This window comes from Phyllostomus discolor, chromosome X (genome assembly GCF_004126475.2).
Source record: "Phyllostomus discolor isolate MPI-MPIP mPhyDis1 chromosome X, mPhyDis1.pri.v3, whole genome shotgun sequence".
Lineage (NCBI taxonomy): Eukaryota > Metazoa > Chordata > Mammalia > Chiroptera > Phyllostomidae > Phyllostomus > Phyllostomus discolor.
In genome coordinates this window covers 40,591,459-40,607,024 of record NC_050198.1, presented here as the reverse complement: position 1 = coordinate 40,607,024, position 15,566 = coordinate 40,591,459, and the positions used below count along the sequence as shown (strand labels likewise).

General features: G+C 40.7%; 1 protein-coding gene across 1 annotated transcript; it reads right to left on the bottom strand.

Moving 5' to 3' along the window:
- Positions 1-11,400: 11,400 nt before the first annotated feature.
- LOC114505735 (melanoma-associated antigen 10-like) lies at positions 11,401-12,309 on the bottom strand. The gene is given in 1 exon segment (XM_028523479.2): positions 11,401-12,309. A coding segment is annotated over 1 exon segment (909 nt).
- Positions 12,310-15,566: the final 3,257 nt, after the last annotated feature.

Sequence of the window (15,566 nt, the reverse complement as noted above, 5' to 3'; positions counted from 1 at the left end):
GTACATTTACCAATCACTTTCTTTAAGTATAACTCTGTCCAACAAAATCTGATCCCTCCTTTAAGGCCTAAGGCTCATGTTGACTCTTTCTTAAGCTCTCACTGAGCAGAGTTCACCACTACCTGATTTGTTTTTATTATTGTGTCTCCCAGTAATTCAGCTTTATCTTACTTTCTGCCAATTGTATAGTCCTGTGTCTTTCTCCACCATTGGATATTTAACTCTGTGAAGGTAAGACCATGTTTCAATCCTCTCTGGACCCCCAGGGTCTGGCTCATAGTAAATGCTCAAGAAAAAAGCCTCCATTCAGCTTTTCTGCCAGAATCAAGAGGTTCCTCTTTTAAAGCTTGTATCAAATAAGGGCATTTGTAAAGATGTTTATCTCTTCAAATGGACTGTAAGATGAAAGCATGGCCAATGTCATCTCTATCTCTCTGTCTCCTGTACAGAGCAAACTCTCAGTGAGATTAAATAAAAGAAGTGTGGGACAAGCCAGCTAATACTATGAAAGCTCATATTTTTTCTTTGCACATTAAGATGTATTTGGAGAAAATTTATGAAGTCAGCTAAAGCCCCAAATTGTCATGGCACTGTGGGTGTTACAGAGCAAGGAAAATGGGTGAAAAAGTGGGTGAGTGAGGAAATGTGCAAGGAAAGGAGAGAAGGAATAATAGTGTGTGAGCTAGTAAGTGATTAGATGAGAAGGAAAGAAAAAAGTAACTGAGCCACTGAATAAATAAAGGAGTGAATGAATGACTAACAACTAATTTAATGAGAAGGATGAGTGATTGAATGAATAAGCAAATGGGTAAATAATTATATTGTTTTTCCTCTGTATTTGGGGACCTCATTTAGCTTTCTGAGTTTTCTGGTCCCTCAGCAGTGGTCACAGGCACAATTATGAGGGGTCTCTGCTTTCTGAGGTTTAAATTGCAGTCCAATTAAGTTGTCTTCAAGGAAGTTGTATGTCTGTGTGTGTATAATTTTTAAAAAGATTTTACTTATTTACTTATTCATTTATTTATTTACTTTATTATTATTTTTACTTTTCTTATTGTTGTTCAAGTAAAGTTGTCTCCATTCTCTCCCCACCACTCCCTCCACCCCAGGCATCCCCACCTTCCACACCTGGTCCCACCCCCCTTGGGTTTGTCCATTTGTCCTTTATAGATATTCCTGAAAACCCTTCCCCACTTCCCCCCATTGTACCCTCCCTCCTCCCCTCTGGTTACTATCAGTTTGTTCTTAATTTCAATGCTTCTTGTTATAATTTGCTTGCTTGTTTGTTTTGGTGATTAGGTTCCACTTATAGATGAGATCATATGGTATTTGTCTTTCACTACCTGGCTTATTTCACTTAGCATAATGCTCTCCTGTGCCATCCATGCTGTCACAAAGGGTAGGAGCTCCTTCTTTCTTTCTGCTGCATAGTATTCCATTGTGTAAATGTACCATAGTTTTTTATCCATTTATTTACTGATGAGTACTTAGGTCGCTTCCAGCACTTGGCTATTGTAAATTGTGGTACTATGAACATTGGACTGCATAGGTTCTTTTTGGATTGGTGTTTCAGTGTTCTTGGATAAAATCCCAGCAGTGGAATTGCAGGGTCAAAAGGTAGTTCCATTTTCAGTTTTCTGAGGAAATTCCATACTGTTATCCACAATGACTGCACCAGTCTGCATTCCCACCAACAGTGCACTAGGATTCCCTTTTCTCCACACCCTCACCAGCACTTGTTGTTTCTTAATTTGATTATGATGACCATTCTGAGTGGTGTGAAGTGGTATCTCATTGTGGTTTTAATTTGCACCGCTCTGATGGCTAGTGATGCTAAGCATCTTTTCACATGTCTCTGGGTCCTTTGCATATCCTCTTCAGAGAAGTGTCTGTTCAAGTCCTTTGCCCATTTTTTAGTTAGGTTGTTTGTTTTCCTGGAGTGGACTCGTGTGAGTTTTTTATATATTTTGGGGATCAAACCCTTGTCCAAGTTATCATTGAAAATATGTTTTCCTATATGATTGGTTCTCTTTTCATTTTAATGCTGTTTCTTTAGCCATGCAGAAGCTTTTTATTTTGACAAGATCCCCTTTGTTTATTCTTTTCTTTATGTCCTTTTGTCTAGAAGATACATTGGTGAAAATATTGCTGCATGAAATATCTGGGGTTTTCCTGCCTGCATTCTCTTCTAGGACTTTTATGGTGTCACAACTTATATTTAAGTCTTTCATCCACCTTGAATTTATTTTTGTGTATGGTGTTAATGATTGAGTTTCTTTTTTAAATTAACTTATTTTTTAATTGTTTTATTGTTATTCAAGTACAGTTGTCTGCATTTACCCTCCACCACTTCCCCCGTACACCAGCCATCCCCACCTCCCTCCCCTGATTCCACCCCACCCTTGGTTTTGTCCATGCATCCTTTATAGTTATTCCTGAAAACACTTTCCCCATTCCCCCATTATCCCCTCCCACCTCCACTCTGTTTACTGTCAGATTGTTCTTAAATTCAATGTTTCTGGTTATATTTTGCTTGCTTGTTTATGTTGTTGATTAGGTTCCACTTAAACGTGAGATCATTTGGTATTTGTCTTTCACCGCCTGGCTTATTTCACTTAGTATTATGCTATCTGGTTCATTTTTTTGCATGTAGTTGTCCAGCTGTCCAAACACCATTTGATTAATAGGCTATTTTTACTTCATTTTATGTTCCTGTCCCCTTTGTTGAATATTAACTGAACGTATTGACATGAGTTTATTTCTGGGCTCTCTATTCTGTTCCATTGGTCTATGTGACTGTTCTTATGACAGTACTAGGCTGTTTTGATTACAGTGGTCTTGTAATACAGTTTGATACCAGGTATTGTGATCCCTCCTACTTTGTTCTTCTTTCTCAAACTTACTGAGGCTATTTGGGGTTGTTTATGGTTCCATGTAAATTTTTGAAATGTTAATTCTATACCTGTGAAATATGGCATTGGTACTTTAATAGGGATTGTGATGAATCTATGAATTGCTTTGAGTAGTATGAGTATTTTGGTGGTGTTAATTATTCCCACCCATGAACATGGTACTTGTTTCCATTTGTTTGTGCTCTCCTTAACTTCTTCCTTCAGTGTTGTGTTGTTTTCTGAGTACAGGTCTTTTACCTCCTTGGTTATATTTATTCCTAGGTACTTTATTTTTCTTGTTGCTGTATGAAATGGGATGTTTTCCTGACTTATGTTTCTGATATTTCATTATTGGTATACAAAAATGCCTTTGATTTCTCAATATTGACTTTGTATCCTGCTGTTTTGTCAAATTCACTTATTAGGTTGAGTAGTTTTTTTTGTGGAGTCTATAGGATTTTCTATGTACACTATCATGTCATCTGCAAACAATGACAGTTTGGCTTGCTCCTTTATAATTTGGATGCCTTTTATTCCTTTTTCTTGGGTGATTGCTATGGCTGGGACTTCTAATACTATGTTGAATGGAAGTGATGAAAGCAGACATCCTTGTCTTACTCCTAATCTTTGTGGGAAAGCTTTTAGTTTTTGTCCATTGAGTATGGTGTTGGCTATAGGTCTCTCATATATGGCCTTTATTATGTTGAGGAATGCTCCCTCTATTCTCACTTTGCTGAGTGTTTTTCTCATAAATAGGTGCCGCACCTTATCAAATGCTTTTTCTGCATCTTGATATGATCATGTGATTTTTGTCTTTCCTTTTGTTTATGTGATGTATTACATTTATTGATTTGTAAATATTGGACCATCCTTTCACCCTTAGGATGAATCCCAGCTGACCATAGTGTATCATATTTTAATGTATTGTTGGATGTGGTTTGCCAATATTTTGTTGAGGATTTTAGTGTCTATGTTCATCAGTGATATTGGCCTGTAGTTTTCTTTGTTTGTTGTGTCTCTATGTGTTTTTGGGATTAGAATGATGCTGGCTTCATAAAAAGAGCTTGGGAGTCTTCCATCTTTGTTAGTTTTTTGGAATAGTCTGTGAAAGATAGGGGTTATCTCTTCCTTAAATATTTTGTAAAATTCTCCCGTGGAACCATCTGGTCCAGGGCTTTTGTGTGTTGGGAGTTTTTTTCATTATTGCTTCACTTTATCAGCTGTTATCAGTATGTTCAGGCTCTCTGCTTATTCTTCATTCACCTTTGGGAGATTATATTTTTCTAGAAATTTGTCCATTTTTCCATTTTTTGGCATATTTTTCTTCATAGTAAGTTCTTACAATCCTTTGTATTTCTGTGGTATCAGTTGTATTCTCTCCTCTTTTATTTCTGATTTTGCTTATCTGTCCTCTCTCTTTTTTTCTTGATGATCCTGCTTAAAGGCTTGTCAATTTTGTTTATCTTTTCAAAGAACCAGCTCCTGGATTTATTGATACTTAGAATTGTTCTTTTAGGCTCGATGTCATTTAATTCTGCTTTGATTTTGGTTATTCCCTTTCTTCTTATTGCTCTGTGATATATTTGTTGTTCCTCTAGTTCTTGTCAGTATAGGATTGGGCTATTTATTTGTAATGTTTTTATCTTTTTTAGATAGGCCTGTATTGCTATACACTTCCCTCTGAGGGGAGTGTCTTCTTTGTGTTCCATAAGTTTTGGACTGTTTTGTGTTCATTTTCATTAGTTTCCAGAAACTTTTTGATTTCTTCATTGATCTCATTATTAGCCCATTTGTTGTTTAAGAGCATGCTATTCAATCTCCATGAGTTTGAGTGTTTTTGAGTTTTTTCCTTGAGGTTGGTTTCTAGTTTCAGTCCCTTGTGGCCAGAGAAAATGCCTGATGTGATTTCAATTTTCTTGATTTTGTTGAGGCTTGTTTTGTGTTTTATCATGTAGTCTGTCTTTGTAAATGTTACACGTGCATTTGAAAGAATGTATATTTAGCTTCTTTGGGATGAAAGGTTCTACATATATAAGTTAAGTCCATTTGATCTTGGAAATAGTTCAATTCCACAATATCTTTGTTGATATTTTGTTTGGAAGATCTATCCATTTTTGACAGTGGGGTGTTTAAGTCCCCTATTGTAGTAGTGTTCCTGTCAGTATGTTTCTTGAAGTCCTCCAAGATTTTCTTTATGTATTTGGTGCTCCTATGTTGGGTGCGTATGTATTGGCAATGTTTATGTCTTCTTGATGGATTCTTCTCTTGAGTATTATGAAGTGCTCCTCTGGGTCTCTTTTTATGACACTTGTTTTGAAGTCTACTTTGCCTGATATGAGTATTGCTATCCTGGCTATTTTTTCCCTCTCCATTTTCTTGAAATATTTGTTTCTACCCCTTCACTTTCAGTCTGTGTAGGTCTTTTGTTCTGAGGTGGGTCACTTGTAGGCAGCATATATGTGGGTCATGTTTTGTTATCCATTCCAGTATTCTGTGTCTTTGATTGCAGCCTTTAATCCATTTACATTTAAGGTTATTATTGATAGGTACTTATTCGTTGCTATTTTACTTCCTTTATGCCTGTGTTCCTCTGTGTCTCATTCTTTTTCTTCCTTTTCTTTTTAAAAAAAATTGGAAAGATTTTAGTTATTTATTTCCAGACTGAGTAGAAGGGAGAGAGAAAGGGAGGGTGGGAAACATCAGCGTGTCATTGTCTCTCACACACCCCGCCCTGGAGACCTCGCCTACAACCCAAGTTTGTGCCCTGACTTGGAACCAAACTGGTAATCATTTGGTTTGCAGGCCCTCACTCAATCCACTGAGCCATACCAGTCAGGGCTTTTCTCCCCCCTTTTTTTTTAAAGCAGTCCCTTTTAGCATCTCTCACAGTGCTGTTTTGGTGGAGGTGTATTCCTTGAGCCTTCATTTGTCAGGGAAACTCCTTATTTTGCCTTCCATTTTAACTAAGAACCTTGCTGTATAGAGTAGTCTAAGTTGCAGGCCCCTGCTTTTTCTTAGTTGGAATATTTCTTGCCAATACAAGAAATATTCCAACACAGTACACCCTTTCTGGGTTGTAGTGTTTCCATTGAGAAGTCATCAGCTGCTAGCCTTATCAGAGTTCCCTTGTATATTACTTCCTATTTTTACCTTGCTTCTCTTTTTGTCTTGGAATTTTACCATTTTAATTATGATGTATCTTGAAGTGGGCCTCTTTAGGTTCTCCTTGATTGGGACCCTATGTGCTTCCTGGATATGTGTGACTTTTTCTCTTATCAAATTAGGGAAGTTTTCCACCATTACTTTTTCAAACAGGTTTTCTATTGCTTACTCTTCTCTTTATGGTATCACTGTTATATACATACTATCATGTTTCCTGTTTTTCTGAAGTTTCCTTAACACCTCTTCATTCTTTCTGAGTCTTTTTTCCTTTTCTTGCTCTTTCTGGGTGTTTTTTTCTACCTTGTGTGCCAGGTCGCTGATTCGATTCTCTGCTTCATCTAGCCTGCTTTTGAATCCTTCTACTGTGTTCTTCAATTCAGAAGTTATATTCTTTATTTCTCTTGGCTCTTGTTGATAGTTTCTATTTCCTTCTTTATGTTGATATAGTTTGCAGTGAGTTCACTGTAGCTTCCCTGTAGTTTCTGGTAGCTCATTGTGAGCTCATTGAGGTTCCTGATAACCATTGCTTTGAACTCAATATCTGATAGTTGAGTTGCCTCTATTTCATTTAGCATTCTTTCTGGGGCTTCCTCCTTTCCTTTCATTTGGGTTTTTTTTTTTTTGTCTTCCCATTGTTTGTGATCCTCTTCTTGTTAGCCTCAGCATCTTAAATTGATGTGTTCTGGCTTCCTGGGTTTATGGTGTGAACTTCTGTGGTAGAATCCCTGTGAGATTTAGTGGTGCATTCTCTTTGATCTCCCGAGCTCACTGGTCTTGGGCTGTTGTTTAAGTTGGCTCTGTGCTTGTCTTTGGGTTTTGATTGTTGTTGGGTCTTTGTTTGTTGTGTTCTTCCCACCAGCTGGTTAACTGAGGGTCAGCCTGCCCACCACCTCTTGTATTCTGTTGTGCTAGTGAGGGCAGGTTGTGTTGAAGCTGTTTCTTCAATGTGTATAAGGTTTTGAGGATTCTCTCTTGTGTTTGTTCAGTTGTTTGTACTGGGTAGTGTCTCTACTGTTTAGTTGTATTTCCAGATAGGTCCTGGATTGATATTTGTGTGGTTTCCACTCCCTCCTTCACCTTCTTCTGTTGTTATCTGTTGATGGTTCTTTTGTTGTTGGCCTTCCTCTTCCAGTGGGTATCCTGGTGTTCACCACTTCCACCTACTTTTTTTTTGTGATCAGTTTGAGGGGGAAGGCAAAATGGTTTAAGACAGCAGGAAAGTATTCTTTGATTCTTACATTAGCAGCCAGTAGAGAAGAGGTAGGAGATCCTTTGGCTATGTATAGTGTTTACAGTGATCTTCCACCCAACTAGCCACTTTTTAGAAAGGATGGAAAGAAGATAAGACTCTTGTTGGGGAGGGAAGGATTGTGAGTTGGATCTAGAAAGCAGTGAGGTTGTGGGAGGTCAGATTCTGAGGTAAGGTGAGAGTAAAGGATAGTAAATAGGTGTAGTGTGTGAGACAATAGAGTTAACCACTACAGTAACAGAGTTCAGGAAACCGTTCATTGGGCTAAGATCTGGGAGGGGTATTGTGTAGTATTTACAACTGTATGGAACAGCTATTACTTAGAATAATATTAGAGCAACAATCATATGACAGAATCTATGTGATATGGATAACAAGAATAGGGAGTATAAGACCTTGAGCAGTGTGCTAATGGAACACTACCGAAGTGAGGGACAGTAAATTAGCAATACACTATAAAACAGGGAACAGAGGAAACCTGTCAAATGATACAATATAACCAGCCAAGCAAAGAAGACTATACAGAAAGAAGAAGAATACAAAAATACTATTAAAATAAAAGATGTAAGAATAGTGAACAAAATAATATGAATATGCAATAACCTGCAGTTCTCTGTAATAGCAAAATTAAATTTGTCACACTCTCTCAGCTGCTAGGATCCCCCCTATTTTGGTCCAGCTCTGGTCTTTTCATAGTTTCAGTTTTGTTTTGTTTTTTGTTTTTTTGTTTTTTGTTTTTGTCTCACTTGTGGGTATTAAAAAAAAGCAGAAGAAAGAAAGAAGTCTGGTTTTTCAGTGTCCGCTACAATATTTGGTCTCTTATTTTCATATATGCTGTGGTACTGTTGGCTGTTTGCTCTGTTCCTCTGTAGATCAGCTAGGTTTTTCTCCCATGTGTAGGGGGAAGTGAATTTCAACTCCTTAACAGTTAAGGAGTAGTTACATTTATACAGTCCTAAAATTATTTTGGCCCTTTGAAGGCAACCATGAGGCTGATGTGGCCCCCAGTGAAAATGACTTTGACACCCCTGCTCTATCTATAGCAATTTTCATGATTTTTCTTCATCTACCACTTATGAGGGAACTTTTGTGTTTTTATTAGCTAGGTACACTGATTCATCTATGTATGTGTTCAATAGTCAATTTCAAATAAAATAGCCCATATAAATCATATTTTAAACATTAAGTATTTTTCAAAACCCTCTAACTCCAGGATTACATCCCAAAATTGGTAGATTGTGGGCCAAATCAGTCTCTACTCTCCACTTCATTTTGGGAAACTTTTTAAGAATGTGCTGAAGACATCCAACAGGGTGACTAAGTACCTAAAGGTCATTGTTCAAATTCAAAAGGGCTTTTTCTATCAGCGGGGTTCTAGGGTGAGGGATGGATGATCAGGGAGCTTCAGCAGCAAGTTGAAATGCTTTATGCTGGGGGTGGGGGCAGATTTGGGGCTGTTCCACTGTGAATGGGCACAGCCTTCAGAGGAGGCAGCAGTGATGAGCTTGGTCAGAATACCAGGTTCCAGATTTGGACAGGAATGGACACAGGGGAAGACCAGGTGAAGGGTGCTGTCCTGTGGGAAAGTGCTTGGACTGGACAGAAATGCCAGAACCTCAGCTCTCAATGAACCCTGGGACTTGGGCAGGAGGGCCTTAGGTAAATAAAGGCCACAGGCAGTACTCAGACTGTGTTTGATTTGCATCATCACTTTCCTTCCTGAGGCCTGCTTTTAGTACCTGGACCACAGGGTCCCTCTTTTTGTTGCCAAAGACATTAGGCAGTACTGAGAAGAGATATGATTTATGAGTCAGAAGGTCAGCCACAGCATAGAATGGGTAGAAACAGCATGAACTCTAGATGAACTCACATCAGGCTCTGTCTTGGCTCTGTCGCTTACTAGCCATGTGACACTGGGGAAATTACCAGGCTCTATGAGCCTCAGGTTCTTCATCTATAAAGTATGTGTGTTTGATAAGCCCTCACTTGTAGGACTTCAGTAACATATGAAGAATTTGTAAAGCATCTCACACAGTGCCTCATGTATATTGAAACTTTGATGAATGGCATTTTTATCCAGTATTATATTACCCCAAGCCCTATTACCCTGTACTCCAGAAAATTTTTGTTTGTTTGTTTTTTCAGATTTCAGAGAATATGCATGCAAAAGAACACAGAATTTTATATTAGCCCAAAATACTGCTTCATAAATAAAAATCAGTACATTTTCCCTCCCAGAGAATTTATTATTTAATTTGGGTATGGGGGAGTCTTCCCCAGCTAGATGTAACTAAAATCTCCTAGAATTTGAGCCAAAGACCAACTTCTTCCCTCTCTCAGCAGCTCTTACATCCAAACCACAATTTTTAGTCATTTCAACCCCATTGAATAGCTTTTGCTTAGATCTGTGCAAATTACACTCAAGATAATCTAATTAAATATCATTTTTAATACAGTGAACCTGGTGTTCTGTGGCCAGGGAAGAGTGTCAGTCTAGAGGTTTCTGGGCATTCACAAAGGGATATCACTGGATTTCCCAGAAATCCTTGCAGATGATACGTACAAAATATCTAGTTTGTACAGTGTATTTAAGTGTACAGGGACAAGAATGTGGACACCTTCCATATATGTCTGAGGTGAAGATTGCTTTCTGGTTTATCCACCATCCCCAAAATAACTGCTAAGTACAGTTTTCCATCCTAGACTATTTTTCTCATTCCCCAAGACATGCAATCTGTGAGTCTGGCCACCACTCCACACAGCTGCATTACAATGAACTCCTCCAGAAGGACTCACAGTTTCCCACAGCTTCAAATGTCCTGGCTTGGGCTAGGACATTTGAGTGCTCTCCCCTGGAGTGTTCTCCCCTGGTGTCCCACCACCTCTCCCCTTCTTTTACTTATTCTGTAGGTCTTACTCACTACCTTCCTTATGTTACGATGGCTTCTAGACTATTATTATGGGGATTGATGTGTACTGCTCATACTAGTGTCCCCACTACTTAACCCACGACCTTCCTGGGAGCCAATGTTTAATTAATGATTGTGGGAGAAATGAGCCACTAAGCAGGGGTCTTATTTAGTCAGATTTAATTTCTCCTAAATTTAATTAATTTTTAAATAAGCCAAGCATATCCAGGTACACATCTTTTAATTTTATAGAATGACACAATAAAAGGGATAAAGGAGGGCCAGAATTAATTTTTTAAAACTTTTTTCTGTATTCCTTGTCCCCATCAATTTTACTTCTGACTTCTTTCACATTTCCCAGGAAATTTTTTTAATACCATGCTATCTTGTTCTACATCACAAAATAAGATGCAAGGTTTCTCAATTTGTCTTACAAAATGACAAAATGCAAAGAATCTTAAAAGCAGCAAATGAAAAACAACTTGCTATGTACAAGACACCACATCTCCCCAGCCCCATAGGACTATCAGCGGATTTTTCAGCAGAAACTTTGCATGCCAGAAGGGAGTGACACAATATATTCAGTGATGAAAAAAAATTGCAACCTTGAATATTCTTCCCAGAAAAGTTATTCAGAATTGAAGGAGAGATCAAGTTTTGTAGACAAGTAAAAACTAAAGGAATCATCACTACTAACCTGTCTTTATAAGAAACACTAAAAATGATTCTTTTAAGCTGAAAAGAAAGGGTGCTAGTTAGCAACAAGAAAATATATGAAAGTATAAATGTCAGTGATAAAAGTAAATACACAGTAAAGGTAGTGGGTTAATAACTTATAAAGCTAGTGTTAGAGTTAAAAGACAATAGTAGTAAAAATAACCCTAAATACAAGATAGGCAAAACACTCACTTCTTAAACTGTACAAATAGCAGTATATTTGTGACCAATGTCATTTGTAAATTTAGAACTTAGTTTAAAAATTAATTAACTTAATCAATCAATTATGAACTAATTAATTTTTCATTAATAAGAACATCTGAAAATGCCAAAAAAATTAAAAATCTCCAAACCACCCTTATAGAAGAACACAAAGGTGTTATATACTAAATTCACCAGTCCCCATTCTGCCTCTTGACCACTTAAAATAATGATTGCTCATTTCAAAACGGTGAAAAATATGACTCATACTTCACTTAGGGCCACAGAAACTGCCAAATGTGGCTCTAGAATAGGCCCAGACCCTGGTCCTGGCTGCCCCATTGTCACTGACAAAAAGTCTGGCTTGAGATCTCTCTTCCTCATCTCTTAAAGCCTCCTTATACAAGATAGGAAAGGCCATGGGTATGGTACCATTAACCCTGGCCAAAATCTCCAGGTCTTTCATCTTGCTGGTTTCAGCATAGGCTCTGGGACCTCACAGGAATTCATAGCATGCAGGATCACTGTTGAGCACCTTCCAGTACACCAGGTACTGTTCCTGCACCCAATCTTTCATGATGAGCTTCCTAGGCTTTCCATAGATGAAGTGCCCCTTCCCATTATACACTCCCGTAATGCTCAGCACTTCCCAGATATCCTCCTCGGGGGCACAGTTGCCATCAATGAATATCACAACCCAAATATTTATCAAGAGGCCAGTCTTGGGCATACTCTGCTCATCATTCAACATCCCATTGTAGATGAAGCCTGAGGTGTTGACCAGAACATAGGAGTGGCTGATAGGATCCATTTCCTTCACATCAATGCCAAAGACCAGCTGCATGCACTCAGATGCTTGGTTAAAGATCACAGGGAAGTAGTCCTTGGACTCTTTGATGACACTACTTAACATTTCTGCTTTTCTGATTGGGTCCTTTGTTCTATACTTGAGGAGCAGGAACTCCACCAGAGCAGCCACCTTATTCTCTATGGCATCTCTAAGCAACAGCCCAATGTCTAGCCAAGGTTGCAAAGTGCTTGGTTCCTCCTCTTCCTGACAATTAGAGTCCTGATATGACTTGATTGATGGAGTGACTTCCATGACAGTGGGAGAGAGGTAGGCTCTCTGAGGAAACTGGAGGGGGCATGGTACCCTAGCAACAGCAGCAAGTACCTTCATCATTCCTGTTATCTGACAATGGCAGAAAGAAAGAGTGGAAGAAGAGGAGGAAGAAGAATAAGAAGAGCAGGAGCACAAGGAACATGAGGAAGAAAAGGAGGAGAAAAAGGAGGTAGAAGAAGAGAAAGAGAAGGAGGAAGAGGAAGAAGAGGATGTGGATAAGGGAGAGGAAGAATAGGAGCAGCAGCAAGAGGAGCAGGATGAAGAGGAGGTAGAGGAAGAGGAGGATGAAGAAGATGAAGAAGAGGAGGTAGAAGAAGAGGAGGAGGCAGAGGAAGACAAGGGGGGAGAGGATGAGGAAGAGGGAGTGGAGGAAGGAGAGGAGGAGGAAGAAAAAGATGGAGAGGAAGAGCAGGACAAGGAGGGGATGAAGTAGGTGGTTTCCTCTTCCTTAGTTTCAGGAATATGTGCACCAAAGAGGCCCTGTGCCTCACTTTGGGACTGAGAGACTTCCTCAAGCATGTAAGTACCAACACTTTGGAGTAGGAAGCATGATGACTCCTGGCAAGAATATGAGCAGGAAGTAGGCAATGAGATCCATGGGCCTGGGGAAGAGAGGAAGTGTGAGTGGCCTCAGCTGAGAAACACACCCTTTGCAGATCTAACAAAGGCAATGTAAAGGTCTTCTTTTTAGGGGTGCTTTAGGGCCTCACAGAGGTCTCTCCTCCTGAGTAGTCTGTTCTCTAAGATCCTTAATGAGAAGGTGAGATGGCTCCTCAAGGTGCTTCCAGAATTCCCAGGGTTCTAAGGCTGACCATGGGGTGAGATGGAATTGGGTGCTGTGATGCCACCACTCTTTTGAGATTGGGGAAACCCTGGGGACACATTCAGGTCATGCACTTTACCTTGATTGCTGGCACTGCCTGGGCCTCCTCTGCTCTGTGACCTGCAGTCATGTGCTTCAGACAAAGGCCTTTACTTCCCAGTTTCTGGAGCCCCTGTAAGAGGAAATGAGGTAGCGTCTGAGGGTGAGGACTGCAAATACAATCCTGGGCCCCCAGTGTTCACAGGACAGGGGGATCAGACTCTGTGGGGTTACCTTTGTTCTGAGGTGTATGGTACACTCCATGCTCACTCAGGGTCCTTACTTTACTTTTGACAGGACCCTGGGTCCACCCCTCTGCTGGCCTGAGGCAAAACTCTCAGAACAAGGTCATATAACCCTGAGGTTGAACAAAAGGAAGTGAGGTAGCCCTACATGTAGCCACACCTGCCCAGCACTTCCAGGGGAACAGCAAGGGGTGTCCAAATACCATGGAGTCCATCTGTCCTGGGATGTGGGATCTGCTCAGTCCTCACCATGATGCCTGGTAGGGCTCCCCTCTGTTTACCTGAGGCCACCTTCCTTAAACAAAGGTCTCACATTTATGTAAGACCGAGATGAAAATGAGGGGCAACTACTGCAACCACACCACTTTAGATCCTCTCATGGCTGACAGTAGTGGAAGGGAGGGCTGGGTTTTTGTACATTCTCCTGTAGGTTCACTCGATCTTCTCTCATAGTCTTTACCATGATTCCCCAAAAGGCCTGGGCCTCCTCACTCTGTCTCCATCAATACAGACCTATGTGGTTAAACCTCACCTTCTGCAGATGCTCAAACAGGAAGTCAGGAAACATTACATTCACAACCCCTTCTCCATCCCAGCCTGAAGCTGCTCAGAACTGATAGCAGGGGACCATTTCTGTAAAATCCTTTTTATTCTGGGATCTAGGATCCCATTATTCTCCCTCTGTGTTCTCACATTGATTCCCAGCAGGACCTGGGCCTTCTGTCTGCCAACCTGAGGCCCTCTCTTCATACCACATCCCAGACTCTCTTACACCAGGATGAAGAAGTGAAGAAACACCCCTGTGGTTGCCTTGCACTGGGGCCTCCCAGGCTGACTCTACTTTGAGGTCCCAGGTTCCATCCCTGTCCATCTTGGCACAGCCTGGGTCCTCCAACTGCTGTCCTGGGGCCCTGCTTCTTCCTTATACCAAGCCTTCAAGGTCTCTCAGACCCCAAAGGGATGGTCAGGAAACTGCACAAGTGGTTCTCCCACTCTAGGACCTCCTAGGAGTGAGTGTTCTGGGGTCCAGGATCCCTTAGTCCTTCCTCTGCATCCTCACTTTGACTCCTGGCTGGACCTGGACCTTTCCCTCTGTGTACCTTATATCGATTTCCCAGTCTCTCTCAGACCTGGATGTGGAAGTAAAGAAATGGCACATGTGGTCGTCCTTCTATGGGGATTCCCAGGGCTGCCAGCAGGGGTGAGCTACTGTGGGGTCCCCTTTGTTGTGGGATTCAGGGTCCCTCCATCTTCCCTCAGAGTTCTCATGTTGACTCTGACATATTCTTGGCTTTTCCTCTGCTGATCAGAGACCCTACTCCTTACACGAACCCCAGAGGCTCTTAGAAATGGACACAGAAGTCAGAACACACTGCTTTTGGCCACCTTGCCCTCCAGCTCTTACAGATCTGATTTGCTTCTAGTGTCCAAGGTCCCTCATTCTCCCCTCAGTGTCTTCACCTTGACTCTGTCAGGACATGGTCCCACTGTCTTCAAATCTGAGGTCGCATTTCTTACAGCAAATCTCTGGTATCTGAGACCCAGATGCAGAAGTCATGTGCTGTTATTGCAGCCTGAAGCCTCTCCAGCCTGATTTGGTTTGGAGTACAGGGTCCCCCTTCCCTTCCTCATATTCCTCACCTTGAGTCCTGGCAGGTCCTGGGATTTTCTATCTGTTGACTGAAGGCTACACTCCTCAGATCAAGACTTCACTGTTCTGAGTCCTCTGTAAGAAGTCAGTGGCTGTCACATCTAGCCACTAAGCCTAGCAATTCCCTAGGAGGATGGTAGGGGTTCAGATGGATTCCATAGGGTTCTTTAGCCTTCCCGGTGATCTGTACTTTGACAAGGCCTAGACACCCAGCCTTCTATGGATCTGAGTCTGCACTCCTCAGACCAAGGCTCTGACTCCCCAAATTCTCTAAGGAGGTGGTGGGGGTAAGGGGGAAGTAAAAACATGAAGCCCAGCTTCTGGAATTTAAATACCTGCCTAATTCACCTTATACTGTTAAAACTTAAGTCTAGGTACTATACCTACTAAGGTGAACATCACCTCAAGATTTTAAACAAGTCTAAGATAATCAGTTGAGTAAATCTTTTCACTGAAGACAACCTAAAGGCAGCTATTTCAACCTTGAAAAGAGAAAACTGGGGAAAGCCCCTCCCCACCACCATTTACCATGGGAAAAGGAGGTGAGATGAAAAAT